At 38.0% G+C, this 19,712-nt stretch overlaps 2 protein-coding genes across 5 annotated transcripts in view; one reads left to right on the top strand and one right to left on the bottom strand.

The window, feature by feature from the left end:
- GLRX2 (glutaredoxin 2) overlaps positions 1–170 on the top strand; it is a 17,996-nt gene extending 17,826 nt beyond the window's left edge. The window contains exon 5 of one of the 2 annotated variants that reach the window (XM_007191158.2): positions 35–170. In XM_007191158.2, the coding sequence (XP_007191220.2) occupies positions 35–81 (47 nt within the window). In that variant the 3' untranslated portion in view covers positions 82–170. The remainder of the gene's footprint in view (positions 1–34) is intronic. The other variant, XM_007191159.2, reaches the window with a different exon arrangement.
- The window catches only part of RO60 (Ro60, Y RNA binding protein), a 27,983-nt gene extending 8,271 nt beyond the window's left edge, over positions 1–19,712 (bottom strand). The window contains exons 1-9 of one of the 3 annotated variants that reach the window (XM_057532597.1): positions 19,509–19,712; positions 17,160–17,333; positions 10,109–10,708; positions 5,775–5,995; positions 5,009–5,155; positions 4,622–4,759; positions 1,571–1,687; positions 447–560; positions 17–163 (exon numbers count right to left, since the gene is read on the bottom strand). In XM_057532597.1, coding sequence (XP_057388580.1) covers positions 17–163; positions 447–560; positions 1,571–1,687; positions 4,622–4,759; positions 5,009–5,155; positions 5,775–5,995; positions 10,109–10,688 — 1,464 coding nt within the window. In that variant the 5' untranslated portion in view covers positions 10,689–10,708; positions 17,160–17,333; positions 19,509–19,712. The remainder of the gene's footprint in view (positions 1–16; positions 164–446; positions 561–1,570; positions 1,688–4,621; positions 4,760–5,008; positions 5,156–5,774; positions 5,996–10,108; positions 10,709–17,159; positions 17,334–19,508) is intronic. The other 2 variants (XM_057532588.1, XM_057532580.1) reach the window with 2 other exon arrangements.

The raw sequence follows: 19,712 nt of genomic DNA, 5'->3' as shown, positions 1-19,712 counted from the left end.
TTAGAACTTATCTTACCTTTCGATATTCCCTCAGAGCAACGGCAGGATGGACATGTCCAGCAAACGTCTCGTTATCAGTGAATACTATGAAGACGTCGGCAGCTGTATTTGTGTTTTGAGCCCAGATCATTGGAAGAGAGCAATCAGTTCCACCTGCTGGGATCTAACTCGGAAAAAAAACATGGATAAGAGTACAAGAAAATGCCCTCATTTCCGTACTGACATGTCTGAAATAATTAAATACTTAAAAATACTATTTTATAGGTTATTTTGTTTAGACCCAATATATAGGCTTTCCCAAAGCTTGTAAATATATTTCTGATTTTGTGTTCATGAGAAAGTTGTGATGAAACAATTTGTTCTCACAAATTTATTAATATCAGGAATGACATCAATAAATTTTTATATAATACATGTTAAATAAACTTAATAAAACAGTTTCTTACCTGGCTCATAGCCATTAAAACCTGTTGTAAGGTCATATCTGTAGTCACTGGACATGGTACCATTTCATCTGAAAAAGCAACTATATAAGAATCTTTTTCTGTTCGTGTGACAACCTGAAAAATTCAATGGTAGTAATTTTCAGTAGATTTGGGGGAAACAAATACAGTATCTTGAAGTTCATCTTTAAAAGAAAATACCCTATGATGCTTACTTTTATTTCTAAACTTATATTACTGTGTTTGGAAACTACACAGTAACAGTGGTATAACTTTCAAAGTACTTTCACAAACTCTTATAAAGAAACTGGTTTTCACAACAATCCTTTGAAGCAAATAGAGTATACGTTATTCTTCTCATTTTATTAAATAAGGAATAAACCTACAGAAGAGAAGCTAAGAAGCTCGCCTACGGTTCATTTACTTGTTATTCAGCGACAGAGTCAGGCTAGGACAAGTCTCCTGACTGTTATTATTAGCTCCTGATCTTTTTTTTTTTTTTTTTTTTAATATTTATTTATTTATTTATTTATGGCTGTGTTGGGTCTTCGTTTCTGTGCGAGGGCTTTCTCTAGTTGTGGCAAGCGGGGGCCACTCTTCATCGCGGTGCGCGGTCCTCTCACTATCGTGGCCTCTCTTGTTGCGGAGCACAGGCTCCAGATGCGCAGGCTCAGTAATTGTGGCTCACGGGCCTAGTTGCTCCGTGGCATGTGGGATCCTCCCAGACCAGGGCTCGAACCCGTGTCCCCTGCATTGGCAGGCGGATTCTCAACCACTGCGCCACCAGGGAAGCCCCAGCTCCTGATCTTTTAATGTCTATATTCATTAATAGTTTCTCTAAGCATTATCTATTTCCTTAAAAATACTGGTAATATTTAATCTGTTGTTGTAAAATTAAAATTTCTACTCTGACTTTTCTTTAGACATGCTTTTTCAATATACCTACAATATTGTATATACCTAAGTATAAAAGTATATACAAGTATACTGAAGTATATATATAATACTTAAAGCTTTGCTTAAAACAAGTGAAAACATAATTCTTGATCATATCCAACTTTATAGTGTTGCCCCAGGGTAAAGGTTTTTAGGGTGGCAAAATCCTAAATTGTCTTAGGTGTTCTCACCATGCACATTGCTGCAGCTACTGTGCTAGCGTTGAGTACGCTACCCAAAACTCTTTGGTTCATAGAAGCACTGACATCAATTGCCAGTAAGAAACGCTTTCCAGCTGGCTCAACTGTCTAAAGAGAAAACAAAACCAAACAATCATTAAAAGCAATCAAAGAAATTATAAGTAGATTAAATTTCTAACGAATCATATTTACTTAATTTTCATTCAAAAGACTAAGATAAAACGCCTGATTTTTGATTTACCAATTGACAATTACAAATGCTTAGCTTTTACTAGAGGTAAAACAAAGGACATAAGACGGCCTATTTAGTAATTTAAAGAAGTTATCATCTTCCTTTTTTTTAAATCTTTCCACATGAAGTAAACTGGGAATTTCTAGCAAGAAAGTTTTTTGTGGTAAAATACAAATAACATAAAATTTACTTTTAATCATTTTTAAGTGTACAATTCAGTGGCATTAAGTACATTCATAATGTTATGTAACCACTATTCCAGAACTTTTTCATCATCCCAAACAGAAACTCTGTACCCATTAATAGTAACTCCCCATTCCCACCTCCCTCTAGCCCTAGACGACTTCTATTTTACTTTCTTTATCCATGAATCTGCATATTCTAGAAACCTCATATGAGTGGAATCATAGAATTCTTGTCCTTTTGTGTCTGGCTTATTTCACCTAGCACAGTGTTTTCAAGGTTCATTCATGTTGTAGCATCTTTCAAATTCTACTACTTTGTAAGGCTGAATACTCCACTATATGTATATACCATATTTCGTTTATCCATTCATCTCTTGATGAATACTTGGGCTCTTTCCACCTTTTTGCTGCTGTGAATAATGCTTGTTATCAACATCTATGTACAAGTATCTGTATGAGTTCCTGTTTTCAATTCTTTTGGGTATATACACAGGTGGTGGAATTGCTGGATGGCCAGAGCCACACAACTAAGTGTGAAGTGGCATCTCATTGTGGTTTTCATTTGCATTTGCTTGATGACTAATGATATTGAGCATCTTTCCATGTGCTTAACTGGCCAGTTTATCTTCCTTGGAGAAATGTCTGTTCAAGTACTTTGCCCATTTCTGAATTGGGGTGTTTGTACTTTTACGGTTGAGTTGTAGGAGTTATCTATCTATCTATCTACCTATCTATCTATCTATCTATCTATCTATTCTGGACATTAAACCCCTGCAAGATAGATGATCTGCAAATATTTTCTTTTCTGCAGGTTATCTTTTCACTCTCTTGATAGTGTCCTTTGATGCACAAAAGATTTGAATTTTGATGAAGTCCAATTTATCTACTTTTTCTTTTGTTGTCTGTGCTTTTGGTATCATATCTAAGAATCTATTGCCAAACCCAATGTAATGAAGCTTTTACAATATGTCTTGTTTTAAGAGTTTTATAGTTTTAGCTCTTATATGTAGGTCACTGATCCACTTTGAGTTAAATTTTGTATGTGGTGTAAAGTAATGGTCCAACTTCATACTTTTGCATGTGGATATCCAGTTTTCCCAGCACCATTTGTTAAAGACTATCTTTTCCCCATTGAACTGTCTTGACACTCTAGTCAACAATCAATTGACCGTGTATCTGAGAGTTTAATTCTAGGTTCTCTATTCTATTCCATTGGTCTATATGTCTGTATTTATACTACACTGTTTTGATTACTGTAGCTTTGTAGTAATTTTTGAAATCCTAAGTTTGGAAGTGTGGGTCTTCCAACTTTCTTTTCAAGATTGGGGTCCTTTGAGAGTCCATATAAATTTTAGGATGGGTTTTTCTATTTCTGCTAAACTTGCCATAGGGATTGCACTTAATCTGTAGACTGCTTTGGGTAGTACTGGCATCTTAACATTATTAAGTCTTCCAAACTATGAACATAGGATGTCTTCCCATTTATTTATTTCTTCTTAAATTTCTTTCAGTACTGTTTTGCACTTTCAGTATATAAGTCTTACATTCCCTACTTAAACTTATTCCAAAGTCTTTCATTATTTTTGATGCTACTGTAAATGGAAATGTTTTCTTAACTTTCCTTTTGAACTGGTCACTGCTACTATATAGAAATACTGTTGGTCTTTGCCTGTTGAATTTATATCCTGCAACTCTGCTGAATCCGTTTGTTAGCTCTAGTATTGTTTTGTGGATTCTTTATGGTTTTCTGCATATAAGATCATGGCATCTGAGAACAGAGATAATTTTCAATCTGGATGCCTTTTATTTCTTTTCCTTTCCTAACTGCTAGAACTTCAGTATATATGGAATCAAAGTGGAAAAAGTGGGCATCCTTGTCTCATTCTTAAGGGAAATGATTTCAATCTTCTACCACTGAGTATGATAGCTGTGGGTTTTTTACATATGACCTTTACCACACTGAGGAAGTTAACTTGTATTTCTAGTTTATTGAGTGTTTTTTTGTTTTCTTTTTAAATCAGGAAGGGTATTGAATTTTGTCAAATGCTTTTTCTGCATCAACTGAGATATCATGTTGTCTTTTAATGTGATGTATTACATTGATTGATTTTTCTTATATTCAATGATCCTTGTATCTTTAGGATAAATCTCACCTGTATAATCTCTTTAATCTGCTGCTGAATTTGGTTGCTAGTATTTTGTTGAATAGCAAGACATTTTTAAAACCAAAACTTTTAACTTATGGTTCTGATATAGAATTTCCATTCCTAAAAAAATTACTTCCTATCAAGACAGAAGAGATCTACTACTGATTAACGGAAAAATAGAGGACAGAGGACCAAGTCACAGGACTCCAGAGGAATGCAAATTTTTTAATTTGGTAACTTAAAACTTATCATAATGATCTTAGGATAACTGGTTGTTGTCCAAAGGTAGAGAGAAATACTTTATTCATAAGCTTACAATGTTAATTATATATTCATTTTCACATGAACTAAGAAAAAAACAAATGAATATCTAATCAAAAATGGTTAAACTACTAATATTATCTTTAAAATGTGTTTTTACAAAAGATATTAAATCCTAACTGGGTCTTTTGTTTTAAAATAAAAATCAAACCATTACCTTAAATGTTTTGTAAAAAGCAGCATCCAAAGCTTGCAAAATTTCTTCATCAGGGCGCCACTTCAGTTTTCCTCTGAGCCCATGACCTGTTTTGTAAGTTTCTAATGCAATTAAAACATGGAATGGATGTATACGAGCCTAGAAACACAACAAAGACATAAAGCAAATGTCAAATTCAAGTGAAAAACAGTAACTATTTCTTTAAGATTTTTGTTATTATGGCTAATAAATCTATTTCATAAAAGAGAAAAATGAGGACATATTAATCTTAGATTTAAGAGTCAGTGCAACTTGGTCTCTGAATACCTAAAAAATGTGCCGACTGCATTTCCAAAATTTAGGAGCCAACTTTTTCAATTAGTACTAGTTAACAAAGGTAATGCTCACCTTTTTTAACAGTTTTTCATTACACAGCTTTTCACATACTAAAGACACTTCTGAGTTTCCTGGTTCAAGCACTGAATTAGCAGTCATCTTTCCAAGATTCCTTAGTAATGCTGTAAGAGGCATTTCTTGTAACAAAGCCTTCCATACCTATTGCAATAACACAGGTAGAAATATAAGCAGTTAAGGGTAAATGAATAGGTATAACATAGCTGTATCAATTAATAACATAGACTTTAAGGCTTTCTTTTGGGGTTCAGAGCACATTCTAAATAAAAATCCGTGTGAACTGTTCAAAGGCTCATCAAATAAAATAACTTGCTCTTTACCAGGGTAAGAAAGTGACGTATATTTTGTAAAGGAATTGCATATAAGAATTTTATTTATTTATTTTAATTAGTGAGGCAAATTAACCAGCACATTTTCTGGAGTGAAACTAATATTTATAGAATGCCAACTACATCTAGGCATTGTGTTAGGTGTTTTAAATAAACGTTAATTTTAAGATATATTTAAATTAATTTTTTTAGGAAATCCCCTGGCAGTCCAGTGGTTAGCACCCAGTGCTTTCAGCGCTGGGGCCCAGGTTCAATCCCTGGTTGGGGAGCTAAGACCCTGCAAACTGTGTGGTGGGGCAAAAAAAAAAAAAATTTTTTTTAAGTACTAATGAATTATTTTTTAAAAGCATTACCCACAATTTATCCTTTTAATACACAGCATAAGTTCCTCATGTTTAATCACATGCTTTAACATATTATAATCTGCTTACCTCTTTAGACTTTAAGTGATTTGTTAGGAGATGCTCCCTAACCAGTCTGTGTTCTTCTATCAGATGAATGACTTCCAGTTCATCTTTTGTGCGCTTCACTTTCTCTACAGCCTCCAGATACTTTAATAATTTCTCAGTCTCCACAGAAAGTGCTTTTTCTTTATACATTTCATGGACCTCTTTCCAGCCCTTTGTAATATATTTGGTAACAATAGCAAGTCCTTTAACAAAATAAAGAATTAAAAAGGCATGTAGGATTACAGGGTAAAGAACAGGACATGTTATGGAGAACGCATTATGTGAAAGGCACACCTAGATACACGGGAGTTTAAACCGACATGCTACTTTCTATGATATGACAAACACATTTAAGCCAATGGAGTCTGCTAATTTTGCCTATTCCATCGTAACTGCTTCAGCATGAGACTCCGGAGGAAAAGCTCCAATATCCTAAATCATTTCATTATGGAGCTTTTATTTTTTTGAAGCACTAGCATTAGAACCTTTGGTACACAGTGCCTATCTCAGGTCCACGATCTCAGAACGACTCACAAAAGTACAGATCTACCTCAATTAATCTCATATTCACTTGCCCCTTTAGCTGCTAAATAAATATGCATTTATAAATTGTAGAGATAAGTGGAAGTAGACAGGTAGGTAGGTAATTTGTGCTTTTTTTTTTTAATAGCTGAGAAAGTATTACAGGCCAAATTTTTTAAAAAGGGAAAATAATGTGTTCATTTCTTCTACAATTCCTTTCAATAGCTGAAAGAGCTTTCAGTTGGGGGGCGGTGAGGAAACCTGGGTTCTAGCTTACATGTTGCCAATAAATGGCTGTGTGATCTTCTAGGCCTTAGTTTCCACGTCTGTAAAAGGGGGGAGGGGACGGACTGAATTATTAAATTCCAGGGTCTATGGGGGAAAGGTAGGTAAAGTAAATAAATAAACGAGGCCACTGATACAAGAGAGAGTGGTTAGCACTGTGGTGAACTAAAGAGAGAATGCCCTGACAAATGCTTTAGTGAAATATTGGCTCACTGCTGCCAAAAAACCGTATTTTCAAAAGAAGGTACAATATGGATTTTTATGTGATGCTGCGAAGAGTTCATTTTCTTCTAAAATATGGTGCAGGCCAAATAAAATACATCTCTAAGGCAGATTGAGCCTATGTGCTATTTCCGAACTCTAATTTAAATAACTTGATCAAAAGTTAGTACTAACATGCAGGAACTTCTAAAGTATCGTGACTCTTGCTATATTACAGATCTTAGTACAAAATCTTACATTGCCTTAAATGAGTTCATGTTTCATGTGAGCATGTCTTCTATTCTTTCCAACTAAAATAAAACTTTCGGGGCTTCCCTGGTGGCGCAGTGGTTACAAATCTGCCTGCCAACGCAGGGGACACGGGTTTGAGCACTGGTCCGGGAAGATCCCACATGCCACGGAGCAGCTAAGCCCATGCGCCACAACTACTGAGCCTGTGCTTTCTAAAGCCCGAGCGCCTAGAGCCTGTGCTCCCAACAAGAGAAGCCACCACAATGAGAAGCCCATACACTGCAATGAAGAGAAGCCCATGCTCGCCACAACTAGAGAAAGCCCGTGCGCAGCAACAAAGACCCAACGCAGCCAAAAATAAATTAATTTATTAAAAAAAAAAAACTTTCAAAAAGTCTGTCTTATTATTATTTTTATCTTCCTCAAGTCCTAGAATTGTGTTGGCCACACAGTAGGAACACAATAAACATCTGATTAGTTGAATCACACTTTGAATTGTTTTATCTGTTTAAATACACATTTCAGTTACTTATTTGGTAAATTAGAGTTTGTTTCCAAACACTAGGCTCTGAGAAGCCTAAGGATCTTCTACACCTAAACATATTGCTATTATTAGAAGGTTTCAAGTATGAGTTCTGCCCTCAAAAATCTAGAATTAAAGAATCCTATGTGTGGGACTAAGTTTAGGGAATATCTACTAATTTCTCAATTTATAGACCAAGAATTCAAAACCCAGAATAACTGTTTGCACAAATTCAGAAACTAATTTTTCCAATTTGAACTAGCACTTAGGCCCACACCACCACATAGTGTCTCAATAGACAAATAAAGCTGGATCCCTACAGCCTCCTCAAACTGGAGCAAAGATTTAAAGAAATTTTTAAAGTTAAAAAAATTAAGCCATGAATATGTTAGGAAAAAAACACAGGTAAGTATTTTTATGACTTTAGGTTGGAAATGGCCTTTCTAAACCTAACATAAAATAAAAACGTATTAACAAAGGCAGATAAGTTTGATTACATTAAAATTCCAAACTTCACTGTGCCAGAAACCCCCTCCCCATCAAAAAACAAAAAGACAAAGAAAAAAAATGGGGGGAAAAATGCATGCAATGTATATAATAATAAATTATTAATTCCTATACTTGGTATTCCAAGTTCTGAGAACAGTGCCCATCTACAGTAGGTGCTCAATAAATATTTGTTGAGTGAATGGTGACTATAATTATTGCTATTTTTATAATATTAAAAATAGCAACTTGATAGATAAAAAGAAAAAGATACAATATAATCCATAAAAAATACAAATAATCAATAAGCACATGAAAAGTTGAGCTTTTGCCCAAATACATAAATTCAAATAACAAGATAAAATTTTTCACCTATCATTGGCAAAGATTAAAAAACACTGGTAAATAGTCAGTGTTCAAATGTGGGGAAAGGGGCCACTTTCATATACTCTTTGTGGATTTAAGCATTACAGAAATTATAGAAACATTTATATTAACCAAGTTTTTTCACTGTAGTATTTTTGTAATAGTATAAAAAAACCAGAAGCTACTTAACTGTCATCAGTAAGAGACCAGCTACATAAATTATATTCATATAATGGTACACATGCAATTATTTCTACTGACCTGAAAAAAATCAATATACTTTTAGCTGAAACAAAGAAGGTATATAAAATTTTAAAAAATAAAACATAATATATATTTAGGAAAAATCGCGAGTAATATACAACCTATGTATAGTGATTTCTTTTGAAGGGCAGGACTACTTTCTGCATTATATTTTTTTGTATTATCCAGCTACTTTAAAACAAGCATGTAGGGAATTCCCTGGCAGTCCCGTAGTTAGGACTCAAGCTTTCACTGCTGAGGGCGCAGGTTCAATCCCAGGTCAGGGAACTAAGATGCCACAAGCTGTGCGTGAAATGAATGAATGAATGAATGAATAAATAAAACAAGCATGTAATTTCTAATAAAAAATCAAAATATATACGTGTTTGTATACATAAATGTTTGCAGTAATTTACTGCTTAAACTTCATTTGAAAAAGTCCATTTATAATAATAAAAAAAAGGGATAAATTAAGAATTACTGAGGAGATACTATGTATGAAGATATCATTACACAAGCTATGTGGGAGGGAGGGGAGGGAACCAACACTGCCCTTTACTCCGTGCCAGGAACTGTGGAAGTATTGTAATACACACTATCACATTTAGTCACAATAATTTTAAGAGTTATTCCTTTTCTACCTTTTTTAATAAATGAAGATACAGAAACTCAGAAAGGTTAAGTTACTTGGTGTAAGGACACAAAGTAATAAGTAGAACTGAAATTTGAACCCATCTGAGGGGCTGTCTTTTCAAGTTTCACTTCTGCTGTAAAAAAAAAAAAAAAGTCAAATTTGGACATGCTCATTTTGTGAAAGTTCACATTTAAAATTATTCCCGTGCAAAAGTTTTTCTTATTTCCCTTCTAAGAAGGACTAAAGAGTCATTGTAGACCCAACTCACTTTTCAGAAGTCTCTTCCCATAGACACAGAAAAACTGCCCCAAGTTACCATGACCCCTGGCTGACTGCCTGGAGACAATTAGCATCCTGAATTGTTAAGTTCAGCACTACTTTGGGTAGCCTTTAGGTTCCACGGAACATACGTCCTAGGAAGACAGGGAGGGGAAAAAGGGGCTAAAGCAGTACAGCCTGGCTATCTGCCATCTACTGGCTAGGAGCCGTTTTGATTCCTACAACTTTAATCATATCCATGCTGCTTTCATAGTCCATAATCAAGGGGGTGAGCATTCTAGTTAGCATGGTGACATTTTAAGATTTAGAATATCAAGCTGCAAATCTGTCATTTGGTTCTTGATCATTAATGTCTAGGTGTTTAATTCCAGGTTGACATTAAACATATATGAATTAATCAATGTGTTCTGAAAATTAAAGGCTATTTCTAGAAAATATTACACAACTGTCTTATGTCAAATAAAAATTTGCTGTTTTTTGGGTATCTGCACCTCACCCCCCCCCCCATGAAGATCTTACGCTTACCTTCACTGGAAGGTTTAAGATGAGACAATCTTAACAGATCTTTGTGAGACCAGCCATTTCTTTGTTTATATTTTGTAACGGCCAGGGCAAGGGCCATGCCACCTTTTTCATTGTACCAGTCTGCTACGGCCTTCCGGAGGGCGCGACCCCACATGCCACATTTCATGCTTTCCTTTAGATCTTTCTTAAATTGTATAAAAGTAAAGAGATGTGTAGGAATGCGACAAACTTCAGAAACAGCTTTGAAGGCGGCTTGTTTCGTGCTTATGTCGGAACACTGGGAACAAATGGCGAGGGCAAAGAGCGTAGGCTCCTGCTTTGCAGTTCTGCCTTCTTGACTAAATGACTTTATTTCCTGTATCACTTCACATCCTCTGCCATCTTCAATCAATCTAATTAAAGCTTCGGCATTCTCAAGGCCCAACTTCTGTTCTTTGATATAGTAAGTCCCACCTTCAGAACCAAAACATAAGAACCGGTGCAGCCGATTCATATCAGTGACTTGCCACACATATCCGTCTTCAGAATTGGCTATCTGCTTCTCATTCAGCGGCTGCATTTGGTTTACCAATTCCTCCATTTTTCTGTCTTTTAGGAAACCTGTCAAAAAGCAAAATGTTATTTTAGCTAGAAACAAGAAAATTCTAAAAAGGAAAATTATTTATTAATCTATGCTTATTGAAATCTGCCATGCAATCTTTTAATTTAAAAATATTTCTTAAGCTCAGTAACTGGTGGTATAACGATCAGAAGCAATAGCTAAGAAGTCGCATTTTTGAGGTATAGCTTGTTGCTTCAGAGACTGAGCAGGCAGTTCAGCATGGAGTCTAGAGGACCAGACGGAGGAGAATAAAAGGGGCGGCAATAGTCACTGACACAGACAGGGGGCTAGCACTCACTTTACTTCCTGAATAACTGTGTAGACATTTTTGATTGTGTATCCAACATCTGTTCCTCCCTTCCCCCTTCTCTTATCCTCTTTCTGGTAGTAATGCCCTTCAGGGGACATTCCCCAGCCCCAAGGGATGAATCTTGATTGCTCTAAGCCAGTGGTTCTCAAACTCTGTGTACATCAAAATTACTTGAAGTCCTAGTTAAAACACAAGATGATGGGTTCCACACCCGCCCCCCCACCCCGAAGTTTCTTTCATAATTCAGTGTGTCTGGTTGAGGCCTAAGCATTCGTACTTATCGCAAGTTCCCAGGTGATGCTCTCATTCCTCTTGCCATGTGACTGGTACAGGTATTGAGCAAGTATCACAACTCCCATCAGTGAGACATGATAAGTCTGCTGGTAATACTTCTGAGGTTTTCTTCCTTCTTAAAAAGGGGCTTGGGCTCTTAAAAAGGAATGTTCCCCTTTCTGCCCTGACATACTCATCTGCACATGATGCCTGAAGTGGTGTCAGCTACCTAGAGCCATGGGGGGTGCCAGTTTAAGAAGACAAACTAATTTATAAGGATGGAAGCACCAGAAAGAAAAAAAAAAGAAGGAATCTGGGTCACTGATATCATCAAGTTACCTGGAACTGCCCTACTTAGAAATGTCCTAATATATCATAAGTATATCCTTATTGTTTAAGCCACTGATAAGTTTTCTGCTACCTGCAGCTGAGAGCGTGCTAACTGATTAACATCCTGTATCAACAGTGCTCGTTTACAGTTTACTTCATCTGTGACTACCCACATTTTCCTCCTTCCAGTATCTCTGAAGCTACTAGAACTAGCTGTCTGGCAGCAGTATCCCTTTTTCTCCTCCAAAGGGAGTAACCACAATCATCCACTACTTTATCGGTTCACCGCTACTCTCACTATAGTACAGCTGTTTATCTTCAGGTTTCCTGCCTGGGCCACTACAGTGCACTGGGCTTCTCCCCATGGCAAACAACCAACAAAAAATCCCCAACCAGCATTTACTGCATACTGTGTGTAAGGCATGAAGGAGATTTCTGTTCCCTTAAAAAGATTTTTAAAACTTTTTTTCCTGCCCTCAGGGAAATCACAGTCTATGTGATGAGGTAGAAATTTATATATAATACAAAGCAAACTGTAATCAAGTGCTTTAACAGAAAAGTGAATGAGCAGAGGAGGATAAAATAATGCTGTCTCAATAATCCAGGAAGACTGAAAAACTGGCATATAAAGTTTGGGGAACACATTCCAGGAAGGGGTATATGAAATCTCGCTCTGTGTCTTTAAATTTTAGAAAAGGAACTAAATATACTGCAAAGAAATGTTGACAGATAAGGTAGTAGCTTAAAGAGGAACACAAGTAAAAGAAATTTTGTTTTGAAGATGATACAAGCTTGAGCATGTTTATATACTGTGGGGAAGGCTAAAGACACAATCCTGGTGAATATTAATTAAAAAAAAGCTAAGGAGAAAAGGGCCCTTTAAAGAAGAAAGAGAAGGAGAGGCACACAGACTTAAAATCAGGAGAGAGTGGTATCGTAGACCACAAGGAATAGAATTTCACAGAGTGAATGGCTGGTAACGTCAAATGCTCAGCAATCAAGTAAGTAAGGCTGAAGTTGGCAACAGGAATGCTGAGGAAAGGCAATCGCAGTCGGGCGCTGCGAGAAATAGCTTGATTCTAGTGAGGTCAGGAGGGCATGCAGCGATGAAGAGACTTCACAGGTAGACTACTCTTGCACAGAATCCAAGTTCTAAAGGGAAGGTAAGAGAGAAGGCAGGAGCTAGAGGAAAGATCTTTTTACCTTTTCAGATGAGAGGACTCTGAGGTTGAGGTTCAAAGTTCGATTTGGAGAGTTGAAGACAGCAGAGAAAGGGCGTAAGTGAGGGAACGAGATCCCTGAAAGAAGCTTCAGAGCATCCAGGCTGAGACTAGCCCTTGACAGCAAAAGAGGTATCTCCTTCACTAAGGGTGAAGGTTATGGGTAATGATCCCTTTGAGGGAGAAAGAGGAGTAAAGAAATTGAGGGAGTTCTCAATGCGGGGAAATTGGGTGAGTAAGGGAGCAATGAAAGACTGGGTCTCAGAGCGGGGAACACACAATGGTGCAGAGGTAAGTGCTGGGAAGAAAGCCTCACATTTTGCATGTGACTGAGGGGGACAGTGATTTGAATTGTGCTGGAAACAGCAGTGTCAATATTCCAAATAAAGCTCTGACATAAAGTAGTTAATCTCAGGGCAGGCCTAGGCTTCAGGTGGTGTCAGAGACGAAGTGATCATATTGTATCAGTCATTATGGACTGATTTATAGTGACTGAGTACAGCACAGGCTGAAACTCCTGGTGCAGTGGATGTTGCTTTTTCTATGTATTCGGACCCCCTTTTCAATATGGCATTTACCTCTGCCTTTCAATCCAAAAAGGCTAAGAGCCTTCTCAAAGATTGATAACATTAATTGCTAATTCCAGTAGAAATTTTTTGACATTGCTGGCCTCTCCTTTAGATTTAACAAAAACACACACTTTCTGGTGTTTCTTCAACCTGGCTATTCCTGCTTATTAGTCATATTTGTTAAATGAATAATTTTGAGAAGACATTCAATTATCAGATTATACTACACCAGTTTTCCTGCACCAAGGCCCAAGTGGTGAGATTTCAAGGTCCCAATATAAACCTCAACACCCCCCGCTCTCAAAGTTCTTTCCCTTTTATTATTCTTTGTGAGCATGTCCAGCTAACATCAATGGTTCCCTTGAGAACAGGGACCAGGCCTTATCTGTGTATCCCTCCTCTAGAACACCATTTTTAAGTAATTCCTAATATATATTTAAGGATAACTAAGCAGCATTAAAGTTGATTTTCTGAACCATTTATCTAAGTATTATGCATGACTGGCTTTTCCTTCCTGTAACACATTTACTTTGAAAATAAGTCTCAATGCATGCAATTAAAAACATAATTCAAGCCTTTAACATAAATTCTGTAATCAGGATAAAATAATGTACTATATGCAGGTAACAGAAATACAATTAAGAAAAATAAAACATGAAAAAGTTACAAAGAGAAAGTAATGAGTACTGAGTAAAAATGTCACCTGAGAACAGTATTTCTCTGTAAGTTCTTCTAATATGTTTAATATTAGGTATTCAAGTATCTTTTCTAAAGCAAGCAGAAAAATGAACTTTTAAATCTAGAGAGGATGCCTAAAAAAGAAATCCCTAAATGTAATCCTTGCAATCCCTATTATAAGAAATGAATTATTTATTCATAGCTGTACCAATGGAATCTTCCCTTGCATGTTATGTTTTATTAATGACAACCCTGACCACACACCCTTTCGATACTTCTGCAGGAGAAATTTTCACCTTTTCATATGCTTCTGTGAACATACTTTCCAGGGTGCAACACAAAACTGTGGATCAGATCACATCATTAACAGTTAACGGCACCTCTCTACTTGCTTATGTAGATTTACCTGAGTCAGAGTTTTAGAGTGAAATATAAAAAACAGAATGGCAGCATGTTCCAAGCTGCTCTCTTTGTCACTGAGCGCTGAAATACAAATTAACTTTAAAATTGGCTAGGTGATAAGACACAGTGGTATAATAAAGAATATCTGGTTTTTGCGGGAGGTACAGACTACTCGGTGCAAAATAGGCTACAAGGATGTAGAGTACAACACGGGGAATATAGCCAATATTTTGTAATAACTATAAATGGAGTGTAACCTTTAAAAATTGTATGAAAAAAAAAAAGAAAAAAGAAGAATATCTGATTTTTGTCCATGGTTCTCACAGGGCTTCACACACCACTTTGGGTTTATATCCGAAAAAAACAAAAACACTAACTCGAAAAGATACATGCACCTAATGTTCATGGCAGCGTTACTTACAATTGCCAAGGTATGGAAGCAACCTCAGTGTCCATCAACAGATGAATGAATAAATAAGATGTGGTATATACATATACAATGGAATACTACTCAGCTATAAAAAAGAATGAAATTTTGCCATTTGCAGCAACATGGATGGACTTGGAGGGCATTATGCTAAGTGAAGTAAGTCAGCCAGAGAAAGACAAATACTGTATGGTATCACTTACATGCAGAATCTAAAAAATACAACAAACTGGTGAATAAAACAAAAAAGAAGCAGACTCACAGATACAGAGAACAAACTAGTGGTTACAGTGGGGAGAAGGAAGAGGGAAGGGGAAATATAGGGATAGAGGATTAAAAAAAAGGGTTATTATGGGATTATATGAAATCATATGTGTGAAACTTCTGAAAACTGTAAAGCACTATAGAATTTAAAGAATCTTTTATTCAATTTAAAAAGTTAATAAAAAAAAAACCTTGGAATATCCTGATTGATGGGAGTGTCTTTGTTATGCTAATGAGGTGACTCATTCTGGGTCTTTGGATTGCTTCCAGTTGGGGGTCGCCATAAAGACCAATCATCTGATTAGAAGGTTGGAACTTTAGGCCAGATCAACCTCCCAGGAGGGAAGGAAGGCAGGTGACTGACCTCAACCACAGGGTCAATGAATTAATCAGTCATGCCTAGTCATGAAACCCCATATACAAACTCTGGACATCAAAGTACAGCGGAGGGACTTCCCTGGTGGTCCAGTGGTAAAGAATCCACGTTGCAATGTAAGGGACACGGGTTTGATCCCTGGTCAGGGAACTAAGATCCTTCATGCTGCGGGGCAGCTAAGCCTGCGCGCCACAACTACTGAGACCAAGTGCCGCAAACTACAGAGCCCACTTGCTCTGGAACCCGCACGCCACAACTAGAGAGAGAAAACCCGCACGCCACAACTAGAGAGGAGTCTGAGCACCTCAATGAAGAGCCCACGCGCCCCAACGAAAGATCCCGCATGCCTCAACGAGGATCCCACATGCCGCAACTAAGACCCGACGCAGCCAAAAATAAATAAAATAAAATAAATAATAAATAAATCTTTAAAGAAAGAAAACAAGTTCAGCAGAGACTCCCAGTTGGTGAACACGGATGTGCTGGGACGGTGATGTACCAGGATTCTACAAACAGAAGGAACCCCTCCGCTGCCTCCAGTGGCCTGGTGGTGTCTCCATTTGGCTGTTCCTGAGCTGCATCCCTTATAATAAAGGGTTTTATTATAAATCCTTTATGATAAAACTGTAATCATAAGGATGGTGCTTTTAGGGAGTTGAGTCATTCTAGTGAATTACTGACCCTGAGCGCATTGTGGGAAGCCTAGTTGGCTGGACTGGGACCTTATTTGAGGCTGTTGTGTGAAGTAAGGGCAATCTGTTTGAGATCCTGCCCTTTCACTTGGGGGATCTGATGCTAACTCTGGAACTGAAATGAGCTGATCTCAAAGTACAGACACCAAAGGTATAACTGACAGAAAAAAAACAAAACCGATAGACTGGACTTCATCAAAATGTAAAACTGTGTTTCAAAAGACACCACAAAGCAAGCAAAAGACATCCCATGGAATGGGAGAAAATAGTTGCAAATCATACATATGATAATGAATTTGTGTCTATGATATATAAATAACTCATAACTAAATAATAAAATGATAAATAACCCAATTAAAAAATAGGCAAAGAATCTACATAGGTATGTCTTCAAAGAAGGTATACAAATGGCCAACAAACACAAAAATGGATGCTGAATATCATTGGTCATCATGGAAATGCAAATCAAAACTGCAATGAGATACCACTTCACACCTACTAGAATGGCAATAATCAAAATGACAATAATAAGTGTTGGCGAGGATTTGGAGAAATTAGAACCTTCATATACTGCTAGTGGAATGTAAAATGTTGCATCATATGATATCTCTATACTTAACCTTTTGAGGACCTGCTACATTGTTCTCCAAAGTGGTAGGGGGTTTCTTTAGGGGTGATGAAAATGTTCTGAAATTATATAGTGGTGATGGTTACACAACTCTGTGAATATACTAAAACCCACTGAATGTAATGTGTGAATTCTATCTCAAAAATCTGTTATTAAAAAAAAATTAAAACTTGGCTAGGTGAAATATATTTGGCAAGTTATTTAAATAGATAAGCATTTAAGTGATATTTAACCCTACATTTTTTTATATTTGTCTTTAGAAAGAAATTTGAGATACACACAGACATACTATACAGGACCTTAATTTCTTCCTTCCCCAAATGTCATCAACCCCCTTCTCAAAGCTTAAGCTCCAGTGTCAGTGGTTTAGAAGGCAGTTGGGCAGTGAGTTAGGTCAAAGCCTGGTCATCAGTTAATCCACTTCTGAATAATCAAGCGTTGTAAATCCAGATTAACTAACAAACAAACAAACAAAAGATAGTTAATTCTTCTTTCAGTTGGCCTGACCTAGTCTGTGCTCTTAAAGCAACACCCCTGCAAGGAAATGTAATACAGCTAAAGTTGTATTAAACGTCTATAAATCAAAATTTTGAGAAGAAATCAAACAGATTACAATATCATTAAAAGCATGGCCACACTCTGAAATTGGTTGTGGATATTTTATACATTGCCCACTTCTCTTTTTCCTAATTTTGAATGCAAGATCAGTGAATGGCAGTAATACACAGTATGCAATAGCACTAGTTCTGCTTCTTATTCGCTAGAACTAGAACATCTATAGTAACTTTTAACAGTGCTAATAATATATTACTTCTAAGGATGCCTACATTCTTCTTGAATGTACACATCTAAATATCTTTCCCAAGTCTCTTGATCATTTGTCACTTGAAAAGGCTCTCTTTCATCCCAAGAGGTCAAACAAGTTTGCAGCTTATTCCTTTTTAAATGGAGTCAAAGCTGACTTACATCTATGAGAGCAAGACAGTTCGAAAGAAACAATACTGCAAAAACGGGGGCCACAAATTCAGAGAGCTGTATCACTCAGACAGGTCAATGGACATGAGCGAATCAAGTCAAGGGTGATGCAATAAAAAGTGGTGAGGAACTAGAGCAGACATGACAGCACGATATTCTGAAGGCATACACCTTTTAGCCAACTGGTCGTCATGTAGTTTGGGCCTCATATTGCCAGATCTTCTCATTTTTCTCAAAAACTCAGAAATCTGGATTTTTAGGTGACCTCTTAGAATTAAATGTTAACAACATAATTAAAGAAATTTGACACACACACACACACACACACCCCATTCTGATTACTTATAGGCTGTTTCAAGGGCTAAACTTTCAGTTCGGTCTTTCTACAACAGGCACCATGTTCAGTTGGGTATCAAATCTTAGTTTTGATGTATTCAATAGTTACTTAGCACCAAAAACATTTTCAAGTTCACAGCAATATTGCAGATGAAGAAAATACGGCAAATTCCTGCAAACAGCTTTGGGCTCTGATGACACTCATTCTAGGCGTGGTTCATAAGGAAATAAGGCCAGACTCCTGTGCCTCACAGACTTTCCCATTTAAGTATATTAACAGAATACATACCTCTCCCGCCCCCCACCAGCTTGAAGACACAGTCTCCCAGGGACAAACTTCAAGAAAGTTTCCAAAAAAAAATTTTTTTTTTAATTTAACCCCTGACATAGATTTTGGCTTCTACTCCATAATATAACCACGTTTGTTTTCATATAAAAGCTGTGCCGCTGTTTCTCTCAGTAAAATGTATCATGTTTATTTCGTGGCTTCGCATAGTCCTGCAGGACAAGGTTCCCTTATTCCAGGGCACAGGTCCTCCTGCTTGAGAAACAAAGAATCCGAGTTTTACCAAGTAAAGCTTTTTTTTTTTTTTTCTAGAAGCCAAGGGCCCTTCTTGGAAGTCAGAGTTTTAAGGAGTGATGCATGAACACTACTACTCTGAAAGATTTTAGTTTTAACATTACTATTCTGCAAGGGCCTGGTGAATGAGGTTTCGTGATTTAGCGAAGACAGCCATTTTTGGTTTAACGCATCTTTTAGTTTTAGGACCGTTACAAATATTTTCAGATTAACACACTGCATTTTTCAACCTCATGTGCCTTGGAGGCACCGCGCCCCTTTACACTTGTCTATCAGCCCCACCGACGACAGGACGGATCTTCTCCTGTCCCTCGTCATTCCCTCCAGGACAAATTCGTCCCTCGGTCTTCTCACAAAGATCCTTCTTCCCGAAGCCCAAGGGCCGGGCAACGCCTCTCGGCGCAGCAGCAGCGGCGGGAGGAGGAAAAGGAGGAGGAGAAGGAAGGGGAGGAGGAAAGCGGGCCCCTGGGACGCCGGCCTGCGGGAAGCTCCGCAAGTACAAGTGGGAGAGGTCCCGGCTTCGGGAAGGGCCCGGCCCAGCAGAGGTGCCGGTCCAGCCACCCAGACCGCCAGGGCACGGAGGCGGGGCGGGAGACGGGTCGGCGCAGCGTCTGCTCCGGCCTCGGCCGCAGGGATGCGGGGTGAGGGCCACGGAGGACCGGCCGGACCTTGCGCGTCCCCGGCGCCGCTCAGACCGCACAAAGGGCCCCGGCCAGCCGGCCGCCCGCGGTGTCCTCACCTGTGCCCGGCGGCCGACCCTCCCTCCGAAGCCGCCGCGCCACCGGGAGAAGCGCTGCGCCACGCCGCCGAAAGACGACGCGCGTCGGCCGGAGAGGTGATGCCTGCTCCGACTCCGCCGCCCGGGTCTCCCGGTTCGGCTCCCGGGAGCGAGCCCCGCCCCGCCGGGCGTACCCCGCCCCCGCCCCAGACTAGCGAGAGTCCC

Source organism: Balaenoptera acutorostrata, chromosome 1 (genome assembly GCF_949987535.1).
Source record: "Balaenoptera acutorostrata chromosome 1, mBalAcu1.1, whole genome shotgun sequence".
NCBI lineage: Eukaryota > Metazoa > Chordata > Mammalia > Artiodactyla > Balaenopteridae > Balaenoptera > Balaenoptera acutorostrata.
This window is presented reverse-complemented; position numbering and strand designations above follow the sequence as displayed.